Genomic DNA, 18,684 nt, shown 5'->3' with positions numbered 1-18,684 from the left:
AGTGGCCCAATACCCCTCCAGTTTCAACATCCAGAGCGCAAGGTGAGTCCCACGCAAAGCGCAGAGCGGCTGGAGCTCCGGCTGCTAGGAAGCCCCACCGGGCCTCAGCCTCCAGGTGAGCCCGCCCGGGCTCCCGCCACCGCCGGCTGCAGTCACTCCGCCCACCGCCTCTCCGGGCCCTTCTTCCTCCTTTCCCTTCCGCGAGCCGCCATTTCCGACTACGCCTCCGGCTCGTTTGGGCCCTGCTCGGCTTCCGTCCCAGATGATCCCTCCCCGAGGGTGCCGCCGCCTCCTCCATCTCCCGAAGCGGTAGCCACCTCCTCGGTCAGTGGCGTAGCCGGACTCGGGGTCGGGACCAGCCAGACAGGGGCGGCGGTCCGGAGCCTGGTCTAGACCCGAGCGGGGGGCCATGGAGAAAGCGGCCCGAGGCGCTCTCCACACCGACTAAGCGGGCCCGTTGCGGCTGCAGGCGCCATGGACCGAGCCCCCGCAGACCAGGTACGCGGGCTCCGGCTGGGCCACCGGGCCCGGGGCCGCGGGTCGCCGCTTCCCCCGAGGCCGGCCCTGGTCTCCGAGGGCGGGCCCGGACGGCCAGAGCCCTTGGGTTCCTGAGGGAGCAGACGTCCCTCGCCCCGGAGCCCAGCTGCGCCCCGCTCTCCTGCATTGTTCCAGATGCTGCCTGGAGCCTGGGGACTTTTTCAGCCCTGGTTACCCCCCAAGGTTGGGGACTCGAGTTTGCCCCTCCTCCCGGCTTGGTGTTAGGGGCCAGAAGACCTAAATTGCCGGTGCTCTCCCGAGAGAAAGGTTTATAACTTCTAGCGAATCTTCTCCCCCCTCTCCCCAAGCCATTCCCTTCAGTTCTGGAATGTGTTTTCAAGGTGGAAAGTCTTTTGAAGGCTTCTCATCCAGAATGTCAGAGAATGTGTGATAACTACAGCGGAGGGGGGTTATGGGCTTTTTAGAGCTACGTTCCATTGAGCGAAGCGTTGTTTTTGCAGTGGTTTTAGGGAGGTGTTCCCTTTAAGATGTGAAACAGTACGGGTTCCCCTTGCCCTTCTACCCAATTATTTTGCAAAAATTAGTGTGTACTTTTTTTTAAATCGAGCCTTATATCATAAGGGTGTAGGACCCGAAGCATGAATTCATTTCCGAGCCCGTTTCCATATTCACAAGGAGTCCCCAGTAGTATTCTATCTTGTTTTTAATTGCATCAAGTTCTTGGTTATCCGTACCAGTAGGTGCTGGGAGGCAGGGATTTTACTTTGTCATTACAGTATAAAAAACAAACTAAAATAAGGGTTCTTGTCTCCGAAAAAGTTTCAGTTCTTGTGACTTCTGCGAAACAAATTTGATGAAGTCAAAGTTTATTCACTTGTCTATTCCCCTCTTCAACTGAAGGCCTTGTCCAGTGATCAACTCGGCTAATAGATGAAGGAAAAAGAGAGATTAGTGGTTTGCCTAATTATTTTACAAGTGGATAGTTTGCACCTTAGTAAATGAGACAGGATGTCCCAAATTCTTGTATATGATTATATGTAGCTAGTGAAAGCCAGTTTTGATTTTGAAATTGGTCTCTGTTAGCAGGCAAAGTACAGTTTCCTAGTTGTGTATATTTGTTTTTACAAAAGCTGTACTTATAAATAGCTTTATGTGAATATGAGTCTGAAAACACTAATGAGTTTCATGAAACAATACATGGATTTATCAAAGCAAAATTGATTGGGAAATATATAAGGCTTTCCTGTGACCCATAGTATTCTATGTAAGGGCTATGTCCAGTTTGACATAAAACACATTTTATCAAAAATGCCTGACGAATAGGAAATTTTCTTTAATGATTTTCTTGTATGTGTGTTACTAATGAAAGGGTTAAACATTTTGGTCCTTCATGATACCAGAGCTATAACCAGTAATGCTACCATATGTATACTTATGGTTCCTTTCATCCTAGAGGAAATGTAATTAACTATTTGGATGGTAACTTGTGGGTGATTATCTTAACAGCAAGTGCTATGAGCAAATTATTTGAACTGGAGAGCCTCTTCTCCTTTCATCGTACATCTTTCCAAAGTCCACAACCTGTTTAAAATCTTGTAGAAATCTAAGAATTAGAAAACAGTCACAAATGTAGGTTTTTCCTTTGAAGAATTTTTTTTCTGGGTACCTCTTGCCTCTTTCCCAGCCTAATCCTAAATGAGAGAAAAATTTCAGCCACCCCTCTCTCCCCACACATACTCACAGGAAACTGACATCCAAAAAAGTGATGCTATTTTGTCTAGTTCATGCTGTAGGCAGTTAATTCAGGGGTCTCTGGATGACCTGGAAGGAGTGCGCTTCGTTTTATATTAACATTTTTCTGGAGCAGGATTCCATTATTTTCATAATATTCTCAAAGGGATCCATCATTGAAAAAAGCTAAGAACCATTAATTTAATGCTAGATAGTGGCTAGTTGAGATTTCTCAACTTTGTGGAGTTTTCATTTGTTTCCACTATTCCATACATAGAGTAATATAATGGCTTTTTCAGGTTATCTGGAATATACTTTTATATTTTTACTAATAAAGTGAATTTAGTTAGGTAAAAGATATGAAAAATAGTATAATATGTTAAATTTTCATTTTTCTTCACAAACATTTGTTTTTCCATTTTAAACCAGTGTTGGTTTATATTCAGAATTTCTGGGAATGCCTACAGCATTATAACTTACTCATTATAATATTCAAATAGTTAGAAATTCACAGAAGTTTGATTTTTTTTTAAATAGTACTTAAACAAACTTTCTTCATTCCATCTTAACCTAATTGAAATCCCTGGAGTTTTGCACAAATATAACTTTAAAAAAAAAAAAATCTAAGTTAATGTTTTTCCTGCAGGTATTCATGTTGTTGTTATTGGATTACTTAAAAAAAATATGCATATGTGTATATATATATATATATATATATATATATATATATATATATTTGCAATAATGACTATTTGAAAGAATGTTGTAACCAGAAGAGAATCTCAGGAGTAATCTCTTTTAGCAAGACTGTGTTCAATCAAAACAAGTGGCTTAATTTTGACTGCTAAAGTTAGATGTTCTAAGAACAGATATTACTTGGAGTAATGCATTTTTTTTTTTTTTTTTGTCTTTAAAAATAAAAAGCTGGAGAAAAGGGATGTAGAGAATAAATCATGGAGCTCATTTTGTTTATAAAGGCTTTAGTGTTTCTATTTTTAGGAAATTTAAGATGTGTGTTTTGAGAACTCGTAAAATAAACAATGGCCTTAGAAGTGGCAGAACACTTGAGGTTTAGAGTCTCTTTTGTATTATCATATAATTTAAACAGTGGCTTCATTTTTAGTACATTAACATTAGATAGGTTCTTTTAAAAGAATTTATAAAATTATTGATCACTAACATCTTTAATTCTTAGAAAAGCAAACATGTAACAAATATATAGGACTTCTAGCAAAAAGACTTTTCACCAATAAATATACAAAATTATCTGGCTTATAATTCTTTCCTTTAAATAATTTATAAACTTCAAATAGTAATCAGCACTACAAGTTAAACATATTTTAGATAAGTTACTATAAAATGTGTATAAGACTTATAGTTCGCCTTTATGGATATAAGTTAGTGATCTGTCTTAATAGATTTTTTAAATAATACTTTTATAATAAAAAAGAAAGTAAATCTCATTTAGGAAAAATACCATTTGAAAATTTAAAAGGCATTATTCCCTAAGCCTTTAAGTCAAATAGGAAGTAAAAAAGTAGAATTATATGTTATTGAAAAAGTAATAACATTCTACGTGTGAAAACCTACAGGATGTGGCTGAAGCTATACTCTGAGGCAAATGCATAGTCATAAATGCTTTCATTGTTAAACATTTTTAAAGGAAAATAAAAATTAAGCAAGAGAGTAAAGACATGTAAATCAAATTAATAAGTTAGATAATACAAAAACTATTAAATTTAGAAAACTGGTTTTTAGAAAAAGTACCATCAGATTTTTTTATTTTTTTTTTAAAGATTTTATTGAGGAAGGGGAACAGGACTTTATTGGGGAACAGTGTGTACTTCCAGGCCTTTTTTCCAAGTCAAGTTGTTGTCCTTTCATTCTTAGTTGTGGAGGGTGCAGCTCAGCTCCAGGTCCAGTTGCCATTTCTAGTTGCAGAGGGCACAGCCCACCATCCCTTGCAGGAGTCGAACCGGCAACCTTGTGGTTGAGAGCCCACTGGCCCATTTGGGAATCGAACTGGCAGCCTTCGGAGTTAGGAGCATGGAGCTCCAACCGTCTGAGCCACCGGGCCGGCCCCCATCAGATTTTAACAGGATTAGATGCAGGATTATTAAGAAAAGGGGGAAATGTCTGGATAGCAAAGCAAGTGAGCAGAGTATAAGTTAAATACTTTGATTTTTTTCCCCTCACTATTTTCTGAAGTCTTGCAAAACATACAACTACTGCAGTTTGTTTTGGCAAGTGGTTTGTTTTCAGTATAAGCCATTCCAATCAGAAAACAAGACAGCGGGCAGGTATCTATCTCTTCAGCATTAACATTTTTTTTCATTCAGAAGACATTTATTTTACCTTTGGCCATGAGATATAAAATATGTTAGTGTTTGGTATATCATAGTTTTACCTTAACATAGAAAGAATGTGGAGGGTTTCCATGGTCGTATTTTTTCTGTAGGTGTGGTACATATTGAAAAATCACTGTGGGAGAGTGCATTATTATGTTCTAGTTCAGTTTTCATTTTAGTGTGTGTCATTTTCCTGTTGCTTAATCTGGGAAGATTATTTGCACTCTTCTAGAGGTTCTATCTTGGAAGAGTTTAGTGTATATTTCCTGCTGATGGCTGCTTCGTAGTAATGTTTGCCCATTTTCCCAAAACCTGTCTATACAGTACTCTTTCCAGAACATGTGCTTAATGCATATTTATTGAATTATATAGGCTCTTAGAGCTCTGAATGCATTTTTTCAATAAACTCCTTTAAACAATATTTTTATAGTTTCATGTTTGGATAAATTCTTGGGTTCTCTAGATTATTCACGTTAAAGAAGTTTTACTAACATTTGCTTTAATACATGCAAAACTTAAGATGAATGTATAACTTGTTCAAATACAGGTTTCTGGGATTGATTTTTCACTTAATTTGGAAAATTTTGAAATTTCTAAAATATAAAGATAATTTTACTGTGTAGTTTTTTTGTAAGCAAATAGTACAGGAATTTTTTTTTGTAGTTTAGACTTCTTCCATGTTTATATTTTCTTTAAGAAGACAGTTCCTTGCTGTGTAATTTCTGATTTCTAAAAAATAGATTTTGGCAAAGGTAGAGACTAAACACAGAATTTCAAACTGAAGCATATTACCATATGAAGTAACTAGTCTAATTTTCTCATAATGTTTTGTTGTCCACTATGTAAGCCATTTTTCTTTGCTTTCTATACTAATATAATTGAAATATTGCCAGAATATATTGTTTACTTAACATATTATCTATATGGGCTTTATTATGTGGAATTTTAAGAATAGTTCCAGATCTTAGCATTTTTCAGGCCTGAAAACAACAGATGCTGCATTTTGATGTATGATACTGAAGGCCCCAAAGTCACAATAAACAACTTTAAAAACCATACAGAGTTGTAACTATAGGAGAAAGTTTGCCAGTCTGTTCCTACTAGTGACATCTTCTGTTTGTACAGCTGTTGACTACAGCAGCTTCTCTTTTTTGCTAAACACAAAGGATCCATTTCAGTGTTTGTGAATTTTATTGTTGAACTCAGATACCTAGGATTACACTTAGAATAGAAACAAATACAAAGTTTAATATTTAAGGGTATATACTGTGTGTATGTGCAGACATTAGTTATAAATTATGCATGACAGTGTTTGAACAGTGGCTTGCCTAAGTTCATAAAAGTTTTAAGTAAAAGTACAGATGAAACTAGATATAGAAAACTTGTTGCAACTTTTGACTTGAGCTAGAATTTGAATTTGTTGTTACCAAAGCAACTTATGAGTTGGTATTATTTTTTGAGGGGAGTGTCAGGAAAAGTTATTTAAAATTTTTCTTATTTCTTCAGAATTATATTAGTATTGTTCCTTTTTTATATTAGACTGAGAGTTTGATGTGACCATATTTCTTGCTTTAAAACAAATCCTAATGTCTTCTAGTTCAGATTTATAAAACGGTTCAGAGAGTTCTCATATGTTCAGAAGGACTTTTTGATTTTAAAAAGAAATCTTGAAAATTGCGTTTTTAGTATGGTTAAAATGTGATTTAAATTTTCCTTTTTCGTATGCATATGTATGAACTATATAAAGTTTCCATTATCTGTGAATTATTGTTGAAATCAGCTTTTTTCCCCTAATTGAAGAAACTTTTGTTAGGTTGATATTTTATACCTTATGTAAATAAGTTTTGAGTTCTAATGACTATCACAGTGAAAATTACTGACTTATTCTATTAGCATTTGAAGTTTTTGCATTCTGTGTTGATATTCAAGAAACCAAGTTCAGTTCACAATTTCTAAGTGTCATTACTATGTCTACTTCAGATTTGGTTAATAGTAAAAAGTAGACTTCAAAGTTAAATCAGGTAAAGAGAAAGGATATTGAATTAGTACTGCTATGCAGTTCAGATTTGTTCTCTCTCCCTCTTTTTATAAGCATTTCTGAATATTTACAGTGGAATCTTTTTGGAGAACAATTTTTCTGAATAAAGCTATATTGAGCACATCAGATCTTCTTTTTAGATTTTCTTGGATTTTTTACTGATTACTTTCGTGAGAAACATGCCTGAAATTTATTCTCAGAACTATGCTTTGATGAGAGCTAATAAATGCCACCCTGGCATGTTGGTTGGGAAAAAGTTCTGGTTAGAATTGTTGCTTTGAGGTCATTGGTTTGAGTGGTTGAAACATGGGATTGCATTTCACTTACTGGTTTCATTAAGAAGTGTTTAATATCTTTTTAGATTGTAATATTTATGTGGTTTTTAACGTTTTGTTTTTACAGAATGTCTTACAGTTTCTTTTTCTTTTTACAATTTTAAAAATTTGTTGTTAAATATAAGAAATGCACAAAGAAAACTGCATCAAGTGAATGTATAGCCAAATAAATTATTATAAGGTGAATGAGTACCTTGGAAATATCACCCAAGTTAGGATGTAGAGCGTTGCCAGGCACCCCAGAAGCTCTCCAGCTCTCTCCTCCCAATCACTACTCCCTCTTTTCTAATTCGTATCCTGACTTTTAAGGATCTTACTTTTCTTTATAGTTTTGTCACCCACATGTGCATCCTTACATGTTGTTAAGAAAAGATACAAAATAAAATAAAATATTCTGGATTACTTTAGTTTGCTCAGCTTGTCTAAGAGGAAACTGAAGTACTCATTTTTTCCCAGTTTAATTGTGAACCAGAAGTTTTTTTCCTCCCTATGTTGTTTTTGTTTTTTTAATTCATCTCAGACTTTTTCCTTCCTTTTAATTTCATCATACTAATCTAATTTCCTGAAATGGGCAGAAATAGACTACTTTTTAGTCTATTCAAACATATATAATTATCCTTCAGAACTCTGTTTAATGCTTTTTTTTCCCCTAACAAAATTAGTTAAAAACACATTGTTATGTCCAAAGAGCTAGATTTCTTACTACCAGCTTTATTTTTGGACTCTGTGGTATGACTTCCTTATACTCTTGATTGTTTTAACAGCTTCGATTACATAAGTGATTTCATTGAAATGTCGTAACCTTGGATAAGTCATTCCCTGTTTTATTTAATGGCTTTGTCTAAATAACTTAATCATTTAATTATTTCAATTTGTCATTGGCTGTTTGGATGTTTGGCAAATACTGAGAAGAGATCCAATTACTATTTGCAAAAACAGACTCTTATTGTTAAATTGTGAACTTATTTAAGTTTTTTGCTCATTTGTTAATAACATGTTTCACTTTCTCTTTGAAGAATGTCAAGCTGTCAGCTGAGGTAGAGCCATTTATTCCCCAGAAGAAGAATCCCGATGCATTTATGATCCCTATGGCACTCCCAAATGATAACGGAAATGTTTCTGGTGTGGAACCAACTCCAATTCCCAGCTACTTGATTACTTGTTATCCGTTTGTGCAGGAAAATCAATCTAATAGGTAATTTGTTTATTATTATTTTCTTTGGGGGGGGGGGGGTTAAGGAAATACAGAAGTTGCCAAAGCACACTATTTAATTTTTCCTTTTATGACTTCTAAACGTTAACCATCTCTCTCTTTTTTTAAGAGGAGTAAATAAAACCAGATGATGTGGAAATTTGAAAATTATTAACATGGATTACTTTCTCATTCTTTCTGAGTTCTTTGGCTGTATCTCTAATAATAAGTAATTGAAATTTGTTTGAAATAAGTTGACTTAAAAGGAGGAAAGAATTACTCAGAAAGAGGTAAACAGAATTTCTTTTTTGGAGATTAGGCATCTAATCATAATTACCAAAATTGACATAAGAAGAAAATACCAAGAGATTGTCTTTAACTTTGAAGTTTTTATGGTTCATCAGCATATAACTCTAGACACTGATTCTAGTTTAAATTTAGCTCTGTGCTATTGTCACAGGGTGAGTTAGCAATCCAGATAATGTGTGTGACCTTCGTAACCACTAGGGTGTAACTTGTGATAGTTGTGATAGCCTTTCTAACTCTGCTTAGATTGTCTGCATGATTAGCACTTCATTGGTGCAGTTCATTTTATGCCATATAGAAGTAATTTTAGACTCTTTCAAGTTATGTCACACACAGAAAATTGTACTTCTCTATTCTCTAGCACGATGGAATAAATGGATGAGGTAGCTGGGCTCTAGCCTCTGCCCAACCACCCCTGAGGACTAAAGCAATATTTCTACATATCTGTAGCCCATTGTGGTGCACTTGTGTGCCAAAGCACATTCTTGAGAAATTCTGGATATGTGAGATATGAAATCACTAAACAACTTTCTCAGAAATTAAGTATTCAAGTCAGTATTCTGAAGACCAATAGTTTTAGGGATTGGACAAATAGTAGAAGCTAAGGGGTCCTTCTCAATTAAATTTAGCATTATATTAAAAATACAGAGGGTGCCAATAAAATGTATACACATTTTAAGAAAGGAAAATGGGCTAAGATTGTGAACAGCAACTCTCCCTGGAGCTCGGCTGCCATGAGCTGCTGTGAGCAGCTGACCGACTGCCTCAGCTGGGGGAGCGCAAGGCTCATAATACCAGCATCGTTCAGGGAGCTGTGTCCTACACAACTAGACTGAAAAACAACGGCTTGAATTGGAGTGTGTGGTGGGGGAGGCAGAAGCAGCGAGGGAAATAAATAAATAAAAATAAATTTTAAAAAATAGAAAGGAAGACTGTTAAAATTGGAATAATATATACTGATAACAAAAGATGAATACAAGTCACGTTTGACTTCTGCAATTACAAGAGGTGCTCAAAGTGGTTACCATCAGCATCCAGATACTTCTGATTATGGCAAACTACTGCTTGAGCAACACTGACCAATGTGTCCACTTGTTGGTATACATTTTTTTGGCACCACCGGTATTGACCTGTATGGACTATGTTCAAAGTGATTTGTAAACTGTATTTAATAATGCTATTTTTTTATTTGACAAAGTAACCAAGTGTATACAGTATGGTAAATTAAATTTTTCTTACCTTACCAGATAGTCTTTTGAGAATTCATGAGTAAGCCAGCAGCATATTTTTTAGAATTTTAGAATTATGGCAGTAGACGTTTTTCCATTTTGCTTTGTCATGGGAGTAGTGAGGAAAAGCCCTATGCTCCAGCTCCCCAGGACCCCTCTTTCGCCAGCAGCAGCCTTCCATGAGCAGCACTGGTGAGAAAGGAAGAGTCTTGCTGGTGCTTTACAGGAACTGCACTAGAAGAAGCTCTGATGCTAGGGATAAGATCGCAATAGACAGGCTTGTCTTTTTCTTCTTTCCCTTGGACCTGGAGCCTGCTTCCATTGCCAAGGAGGGGAGCCAGGAAAAGAGCTGGACTTGGCCAAGTGGTGAGGGGAGTGTGGGAGAGGACTAGGAGGCCCTGGGACTGAGCTGAAGAAGGAGAGGAGGAGCAACCAAATCACCCATTGTAATGATCACCTTACACGATGATCACCTTACCCTGCTCTTTGCAGAAGGCTGTCATCGGCATTAGCATCGGATGGGAACTTGGGACTGTTGGCACATCCATCTGCTAAGTGTGTAACTGTTAGGCAGAAATATCCTGAGGATGTTGAGGGGAGAGTTACAAATAGGAATGATATATATACTTTAAAATTTTTGGAATGCAGTGAAATTGTCAGGTTGAATTCCCTTATACTGTCATTTAAATTGTTACTACATGTACATAATTCTATAGCAAAGAAAGTTAGATGATAACGGTATCTCCTTTTCCAGAATTATTATGAAGCCACTGTTCTGTACTGTTTTTTTCTTTCATTAAAATGAGATTTTGCTTTAGCATTACTTTTAGAATTGTCAATGAAATTGTTATTTTTTGATTTGGTTTTACAGACAGTTTCCATTATATAACAATGATATACGATGGCAACAGCCCAATCCAAACCCTGCTGGACCATACCTTGCCTACCCCATTATATCTGCTCAGCCACCTGTTTCTACAGAGTATACATATTATCAGCTGATGCCAGCACCATGTGCCCAAGTTATGGGTTTCTATCATCCTTTTCCTACCCCATACTCCAACACCTTTCAGGCTGCAAGTACTGTAAATACTATAACCACAGAATGCACTGAGCATCCAAATCAGCTTGGACAGGTCTTCCCATTGTCCAGTCATCGAAGCAGAAACAGTAACAGAGGGCCAGTGGTACCAAAAGTAAGTGACTGATTTTGGTGGGCTTTTATGTTTGATATTTCTGTTAGTGTAAGTAATTAGCTACTTGTATTGATTAGCTTTTAATGCAGAATTTACTATAGAACATTTCATTCACTATTATAAAATAGTTAAGGGTATAGCATTTATAAAATAATTTTTCCCATTTTTTTATTGTTCCTCATTTTTAATTGATAATATGATTTACAGTCATCTTTAAGTTCCTTCAAAGAGGAACTTAAATTTGCATAAATGTAATGAACAAATATTTCCATATTGATTTAGTGATAAACATTGCGTAGTGACACCAGTGTTAATCGGTGGTCAGTTTGGATCCTATGCTAGCAGTGCTGACTGGCTCATGCACTTCAGGATACGTCAGTCTTCCAAAATCAGCAGGAGATACTATGGAGAAGAATATTTCTGATTCATTAAATCCCTTCAACTTCATTGTTTCTAGCCTGTGAATTTTTAGTAGGAATAGCATTTTGTTGTTTAAGGAGTGCTTTACTGTATGAACACAAGGTCTCCTAGGGTTGAAAAAAAGGAGAATGATAAATGTGTGAAACCACCTTTAGGTCAGCACCACCCTTTTGACTAAGTTGAAAAAAAAAAACACCCCAAAACATGAAGGCCTTGAAATCATAAGAGAATTAAGGTTTGTTCTAGGTAACACCATGGGTCGAGGGAAATCCTTTTGGGACCTCTGAGAATGAAGAGAAATAAATATTGGAGATAAGATAATAGTATATAACTTTCAGATGTTGAAATAGCATGATTCTCAGAGTGCATTCCCAGCACTTGAAATTAGGAAATTAAATTCAGAGTTTTGTTGTATAAATTGCTGTTAAGCGAAGAATACTCGTATTTTTAAAAAATAAAAGAAAGGATTAGCTGTTTTATATTTGTAAACTCTAAAACAGAAATCTTTTGTACTTCACTGCTATCATGAAACTATAATTTGGCCTTTGTATAAGTTACCACCCTTTTTATCACTCTTTTAAATAAAAACTTACATCCCCTTATATATGACATTTTACTCCTATTATTTATTAATTATTGATTGAGAAAATTAAAAATGCAAAAAACAATTAAAAATGAATTCATATTTTTTTAATTATAGTAATGTAAATGGTTATTTGAAAAATTTTGTATAAATGTGTGTAATACCTTATTTAGCCTCTGATTGGCTGCAGATAATTTCATGAAATCCTAACAATAACCTGTTTCCCCATGGGTTGGAAACCATTAATTCGGAGCATACATTTAGGTGTATTTTATAGTGAATGTGTATTTTGTGATGTTTAATACACTGAGTAGAATCTTAATTTTTTGTTTTGTTATTTTTACTTAAATCAGCAACAGCTTTTACAACCGCACATAAAAAGCAAAAGGCCACTGGTGAAAAATGTAGCTACTCAGAAAGAGACAAATGCAGCAGGTCCTGATAATCGATCAAAAATTGTGCTTCTGGTAGATGCTTCACAGCAAACCGGTAAGGCAAGGGTTCTTGTATATGATATTCATCACTGATATTCATCTGTTGTCATGCATTGACTTTATAACTGTGGACTGTACCACTTTTCATGATTCTAGATTTTCATCCTTCCATTTATCCTGTCATTTTGTGAAATTCTCTAGGAAGGATGAAACAGTCCATGTCCTTAATAGTCTTTCAACTTGCTTTGCTGGTTTATGCACAATTTTTGAGAAGGGTTTGAGGTTTCCTTATAAAATGGTGAAGCAGTTCAGAAATCAGAGATGGACTTTTGCAGACATTGTAGAAATATGAGGGACTCATTTTGATAGAAATCAGATTTGTACATGTTTTCATAACTAGATTAAAACCCTTTATAAAACATCTTAACATTCTATGATACTTACATAGAAAGAATTTAGGAAGTTTTCTGTTTCATACTTTAACATAAAACTGAACCAAACTTAGGAGTGACAACTCCTAAGAGGGTGTCAAAAAAAAAAGTATATACATGTTAAGAAAGGAAAACTGTATTAAAATTTTAATAATATATACCAATAACAAAAGATGAATACAAGTCACGTTTGACTTCTGCAATTACAAGAGGTGCTCAAAGTGGTTACCATCAGCGTCCAGACACTTCTGATTATGGCAGACAACTGCTTGAACAATTTTGACCAAAGTGTCCACTTGTATACATTTTTTTGGCACTCCCGGTATATCCTGTCAAACAAGTAAAAATTTTGGACCAGTAGGATGTAATTTTGTCAGAAGTGTTCTAGAGGATGGCATAAGCATTAAATAAAAAAGCTTTATCCTGGTACTAGTCTTACAATATTCCATCTATTTTTCTGTTTATACCATGAAATTGCAGTATGTATCTCTGATCTTAGCCTTATGGCTATAGAATAGATATCTATCTCTTCTCACCCATTGTCTTTGACACTAGTTAAAAAAAAAACAACTCCTTGTTAATGATCTAAGACCAAGAATTATATCTGTTCAAAGGCACATTTGATTTTTACCCCTTTACTCTCCACTCAAATGTAGTCTGCCTTAAAATGAATTGTATGGCACATACTTTCAATTGGGCTGCACCTTTCGTTTCGACATGTAGTCAGTTATTCTTTCACAATTGTTTAAGTGCATTGGGACCAAGAAAGGACCTGGGAATCAGTTAAAAAACAGTCTTGTTGATAGTACATTTATTGTGTGATTTGTAGGGCAAACAGTGAGAGTAACAGACTCTGACGATTGGAATTGATATGGAAAAGAATCACAGTGTAATATATTGCAAAGTTTGCTGTATTTTGGTTGTTCCTAGTCATAGTGACCCATTTCTACACGCTCTCAACCCTGGGACTGCTTTTAAAAATTCTTTAGTTTGCTTATTATGACCATAAAGATAGCCTTCTGAATAATAAGAATTATAAAAGGAAAGGATGGAGGTGTAATTTAAGTAGAAGATTATACTTTCTGTCAGTATTCTTATTCTTTAGTTTGTTTCCAGATTCTGAAGACTGTACATTCTGTGTTTTTATTCTTTAGTTTGTTTTTAGTTTCTAAGGATCAATTGGTATCAGTCAGAGGTAGAATGAAATACTATAGTTTAAAGGAATTTGAAACAAATTTTACTCTTGAACACAAGCTTGTATTATTCAATAAGAATTTAGTAAGATGGGTAGATGTAAGATACTATACAAGTTAATTGCATTTCAGTATGCTCCGTACAAAGTTTAAGAAAAGATGCCATTTACAGTAGCAACAAAAATATAGTTTCTGGCAGTGAAACTTATACAAGATGTACAAGACATTTATGCAAAAAACTAACTTCATTATAGGACATTTAAAAAGAAATCTAAATACCATGTTCATGCAGGACGATTTGACATTGCAAATGTCATTTTTCCCTAAGTTAATCTGTAGATTCATTGAAGTTCCAGTCAAAATTCCAATAGAAATTTTGGGGAACTTGACAAACTAATTCTGAAATAAAGGAGTACTAGTCTGAGAAGAGCCAGGACATCCCTCGAAAATAACTTTTTCTCTAGATATCAAGACCTATTAAGCCATCTTAATTCCTGTAGACTTATACAAAAATATAGTATACAAAATGCAGTATACAAAAATGGAACAAGGAGCCCAGAAAAAGACTCACGTATGTGGAGACACATACATAAAAAATGACAGAGATAGCACTACAGATTCCTAACTTATACCCTATGCAAATCTATTCCAGATGGATTTAAATGGGAAAACCACATGTAGAAGAAACCACATGTAGAAGAAAATATAGATAGATATCTTTATGACTGCAGGGAGGGAACTGTTTCTAAAATTCAGAATTTCTACTTATCAAAAGTGAATGAAAGAATAAGCTATAAACTTGGAAAAGATTTTTACCGTGCATATAACTGGCAACAGATTAGTATGAGGACAAACATATAAAGAATTCATATGAATCACTAAGAACATGATCTCACCTGTCCTCAGGGCCCCTGGGACACAGTGGGGGGCGGGGGGTGGGATGAAACAATTTGGTGGAACTATTGGAATCTTCCCTTCACTCCTGTGAATGTATCCAAATAGAATCTCTCCCTAGAAAGAAAAGGGGCTATTTGATTAAAGATGTGCAACAAAAACACAGAGAACTTCCCAGGGTCCAGTAGCAGGTGACAAGTCAAGAGAAGTACAGGACATCCACTCAGTGGAATAATATAAAACCTTCTTATACTATAATTATGAAGAACATATACATAATATTAAATAGCACAACTCAAAATTATATTGAGGATTTCTAAAAATTATGGGCAGGAACGTGGAAAAAGAAAATTTATGAGTTGTTGGGTTGGGTGGAAATTGTTAGGTTTGTTTGTTTTTTAATGTCTTGTGATTACAATTTGTGAAAAAGAAAAATAAGAAACAGATAACTCATTAGAAAAATAGGCAGAAGCCAAACAATCCAGAAGTAAAATTAAAAAGTATTTCACAGAAGGGAAAACATTAGTGGCTAAAAGCATCAGGAAAAAATGCTCAATCTCATTATTAAGCAGGAAAATGCAAATTAAAACTCACAATGAGCCATCTTTTTATACCCAACAATTGGCAAAAATTATAGCCTAGAAGACAGTATTTGGTGAATGTGTGAATCAGTGGGGATATTTTTATCCTGCTGTTGGAGTGTAGACTGTTTTAACCACCTTTGAAAATTATTTGGCATTACCAAGTAAAGTTGAATGTATGTATTCCTTAAGACCCAGCAATATTTACCTTAGAGAAACACATATACACATATACATTCATAAATGTCTGTATAAGAATGTTTACAGCAGTATTGCTTTTCATAACAGCAAAACCCCAAACCAATCCAAGAGTGCCATCAGTGGTACAAAGGGTAAATACGTTATGGTAGTCATACACAGGCCGTCTAGATTCCAGGGACATTAATGAATTACAGCCACATGTATCAGAATCTCAAAACCAGTGTTGAGGAGGCGGGGTGGGAAGCAAGTCACAGCAGAATAAGAACAGTATAATTTCATTTTTATAGCTTGAAATTTAAAAATTACATGATCTGTGTTTTAGGAATACAAAAATTCATGGTAAATCTATTTTTTAAAGTGAGGGACTGACAACACAGAATTCATAATAGAGGTAACCTCCAAGGGGGGAAGAGGATGCAGCCATCGAGGGGCCAGGCAGTGTACTTCAAAGGATTAGTGATGTCCTCAAATGGGTAATTTTAGTTTTAACATATTAATATTTTAATATGCTAGTATCTTATTCACTTTTCATAATAAACATGTTATAAACCAACTTGTCAGGAATAGCTCACCTTTTGATGATGTTTTCAAAAACTTTTCACCATTTACAATGTTAGCTATCTTTATTTTCTTACAACCTCAACGATAGTGTAACAAGAATTTATCAACTGGATCCTCACAAAGAGTTGTCACGCTTTGCTCGCCTTGTAGATTTCCCGTCCGACATCGCTAACAAGTCTCTTTCTGAGAGCTCTGCCACGATGCTCTGGAAGTCCAAAGGCAGGAGGAGAAGAACATCTCACCCTACTGCCGAATCCTCCAGTGAGCAGGGGGCTAGTGAAGCTGACATTGACAGCGATAGTGGTTACTGCAGTCCCAAACACGGCACCAGCCAGCCCTCAGCAGGGGCTTTGCGAAATCCTGATTCTGGCACCATGAATGTATGTGTGACATTGCTTTGTTTGATCAGTGAGCTACGTCAGTATTCTTGTGTCCTCTGCTAAAGCTTAACACGTTGCATACGGCGGGGTTTAAATCCCTCGTGAAGATTCTCGTGATCCGTACGCAACGTGTTAAGTATCTATTTTCATTAACAATTCCTGTGGTAATAGGATGGTTACAAACATTTTTGTGTATTTTATTAATATGAAAAAGATTCATTTATGAAGAAGTATTTTCTTCTAAGATTGTAATAAGCATGCTTCACACTAGACTAGATAATGAAACATTATGAAACTTAAGTGGAAAATAATTGTCTTTTTTGTTTCTATTTTTAGCATGTGGAATCATCTATATGTGCAGGTACTTATTTTTCTGCATAGTGTTTTTCCTATACTTTCTTCTTTGTCATGTCAAAGTTTTGCTTTTAAGCATGAAGTTTGTTGATGCTGCATAAAAATTAGAACTCTTCCAGAGAGATTCAAGTTAATTTGAAAGTATAATTTTGCGGATAAAATTGAGAAAATGCCAGCCAGAGGTATTCTGCAAATGATACTTATATTACTAACAACTAGACTATCACTTAAAGTTTATAGAAAAATTTCCACTATTACGTTTATAGTGACTGAATTTCAGTATATGAATTTAGGGGGTAGTTTAGGTTTTGGCATCCTTTATAAGTAAATCATATTTTTAAATCTCATTTGTTACAGGTGGTGTAAATTGGTCCAATGTAACTTGCCAAGCAACTCAGAAAAAACCTTGGATGGAAAAAAGTCAGACATTTTCTAGAGGTGGAAGGCAGACTGAACAAAGAAATAACTCACAGGTAATTTGAATTAGGTTGGAGAAATTTGATTAGTGTGAGATGGATTATTGTAAATGGTATAGTGGTTTTAGAGGGCAGTGTCCTTTTTTAGAGATGCATATTGAATTATTTAAAAATAAAATATATAACTTTAATATGGCTTAGCCAATAAAATTACTATTTAAGTAATGAAGCAAAATGGCAAAAATGTTGAAAGTACGTGGTGTATATATGGGTGCATATTGTACCATTTTCTACTTTTCTGTATTTAAGAAATATGTTTGGATATTTCATAATTTTAAAACAGAATACCCTCCAGTCCTGGTTCACCTGCTAACTTATCCATATAAAAAATTTTAAAGCGTTTTAATGCCTTAAATATGGATTCTTGAACTTGTGGACTGCAGCCTTGTCCGTGTGACGTGACTTGACTGCAGACACCACAAGCCTTAGTGATGCCTTAGTGATGCCTTAGTGATGACTGCCTCCTGCCACAGTGTGGCCAGACTGGCAGCTTCCTGGGCTTGGGGAGCAGGATCTAGCTGTAGTACTGCAGAGCGAGTTCCATACTGCCACAAGCCTCCAATCACGGGCTTCCTGCATTTGGTTGTCTGTGAAATCAGGACTTTTTCATTGGTCAGTATCTTTCCTTTTCCTCTTTTAGATAGACTTCCTGGGTTCCTTAAGGAATAAAGTTATATGACTAGATCTGTGGATGAACTGAAATTAGAGTAAGTTACTAATGGTTTATGTAGACCAAATACTTGCCAGTTCCTTTGTCTCCCTAAAATGAAGTATTTCAGATGTGCCCTAACATTAATTAGGGTGTCAGGGAAACAAGCAGAATAACGCCCTCTTCCCTATGGTTATTGCAAAAATGAGTAATTGTTTGTGGCAGGCTTGTGAGACAGTCTAGCTTTATTTGATTAAAAACAAAAGAGCTAAAACAAGAATTGTTTAAATAGATTAGATAAACAAAATCTACACAATGTTTAGTTAAGTGCTAAAATTTTGTTGAAATTCTATTAGAACTGCCAACTTTGCAGCCTTGCTACTATTGCTTTTGATATCAGTAGCCCATTGGAGAGGAAATACTACTGATAGGGAAAAACATCTTCTCTCTACCTCAAAACTGGTAAGAAATGGGGAAAGAACAACAAAAAAGAAAATTATGAAGATACGTGTAGTATGAGTATGTTAAGGTTTGTTTATTTTGTATCTCTCTTCACTCCAAAAGAACTGGAGCAAGATGTTGAACAATGTGTTTGTTTTCTTTCCTGCTTCTGATGTTTTCTTGTACTTTTCTTAAGCTTGTGTTTGTTTGATT

At 35.5% G+C, this 18,684-nt stretch overlaps 1 protein-coding gene across 2 annotated transcripts in view; it reads left to right on the top strand.

Moving 5' to 3' along the window:
- The first annotated feature begins 290 nt into the window (after nt 1–290).
- Nucleotides 291–18,684, top strand: part of SECISBP2L (SECIS binding protein 2 like) — a 50,108-nt gene continuing 31,714 nt past the window's right edge. Inside the window, exons 1-7 of one of the 2 annotated variants that reach the window (XM_019730682.3) lie at nt 291–498; nt 7,967–8,145; nt 10,549–10,873; nt 12,230–12,365; nt 16,322–16,551; nt 16,888–16,912; nt 17,263–17,378. In XM_019730682.3, coding sequence (XP_019586241.3) covers nt 475–498; nt 7,967–8,145; nt 10,549–10,873; nt 12,230–12,365; nt 16,322–16,551; nt 16,888–16,912; nt 17,263–17,378 — 1,035 coding nt within the window. In that variant the 5' untranslated portion in view covers nt 291–474. The remainder of the gene's footprint in view (nt 499–7,966; nt 8,146–10,548; nt 10,874–12,229; nt 12,366–16,321; nt 16,552–16,887; nt 16,913–17,262; nt 17,379–18,684) is intronic. The other variant, XM_019730681.3, reaches the window with a different exon arrangement.

The sequence above is a fragment of the Rhinolophus sinicus genome, chromosome 3, assembly GCF_057876585.1.
Source record: "Rhinolophus sinicus isolate RSI-liver-muscle chromosome 3, RSI-T2T, whole genome shotgun sequence".
Taxonomy (NCBI): domain Eukaryota; kingdom Metazoa; phylum Chordata; class Mammalia; order Chiroptera; family Rhinolophidae; genus Rhinolophus; species Rhinolophus sinicus.
This window is presented reverse-complemented; position numbering and strand designations above follow the sequence as displayed.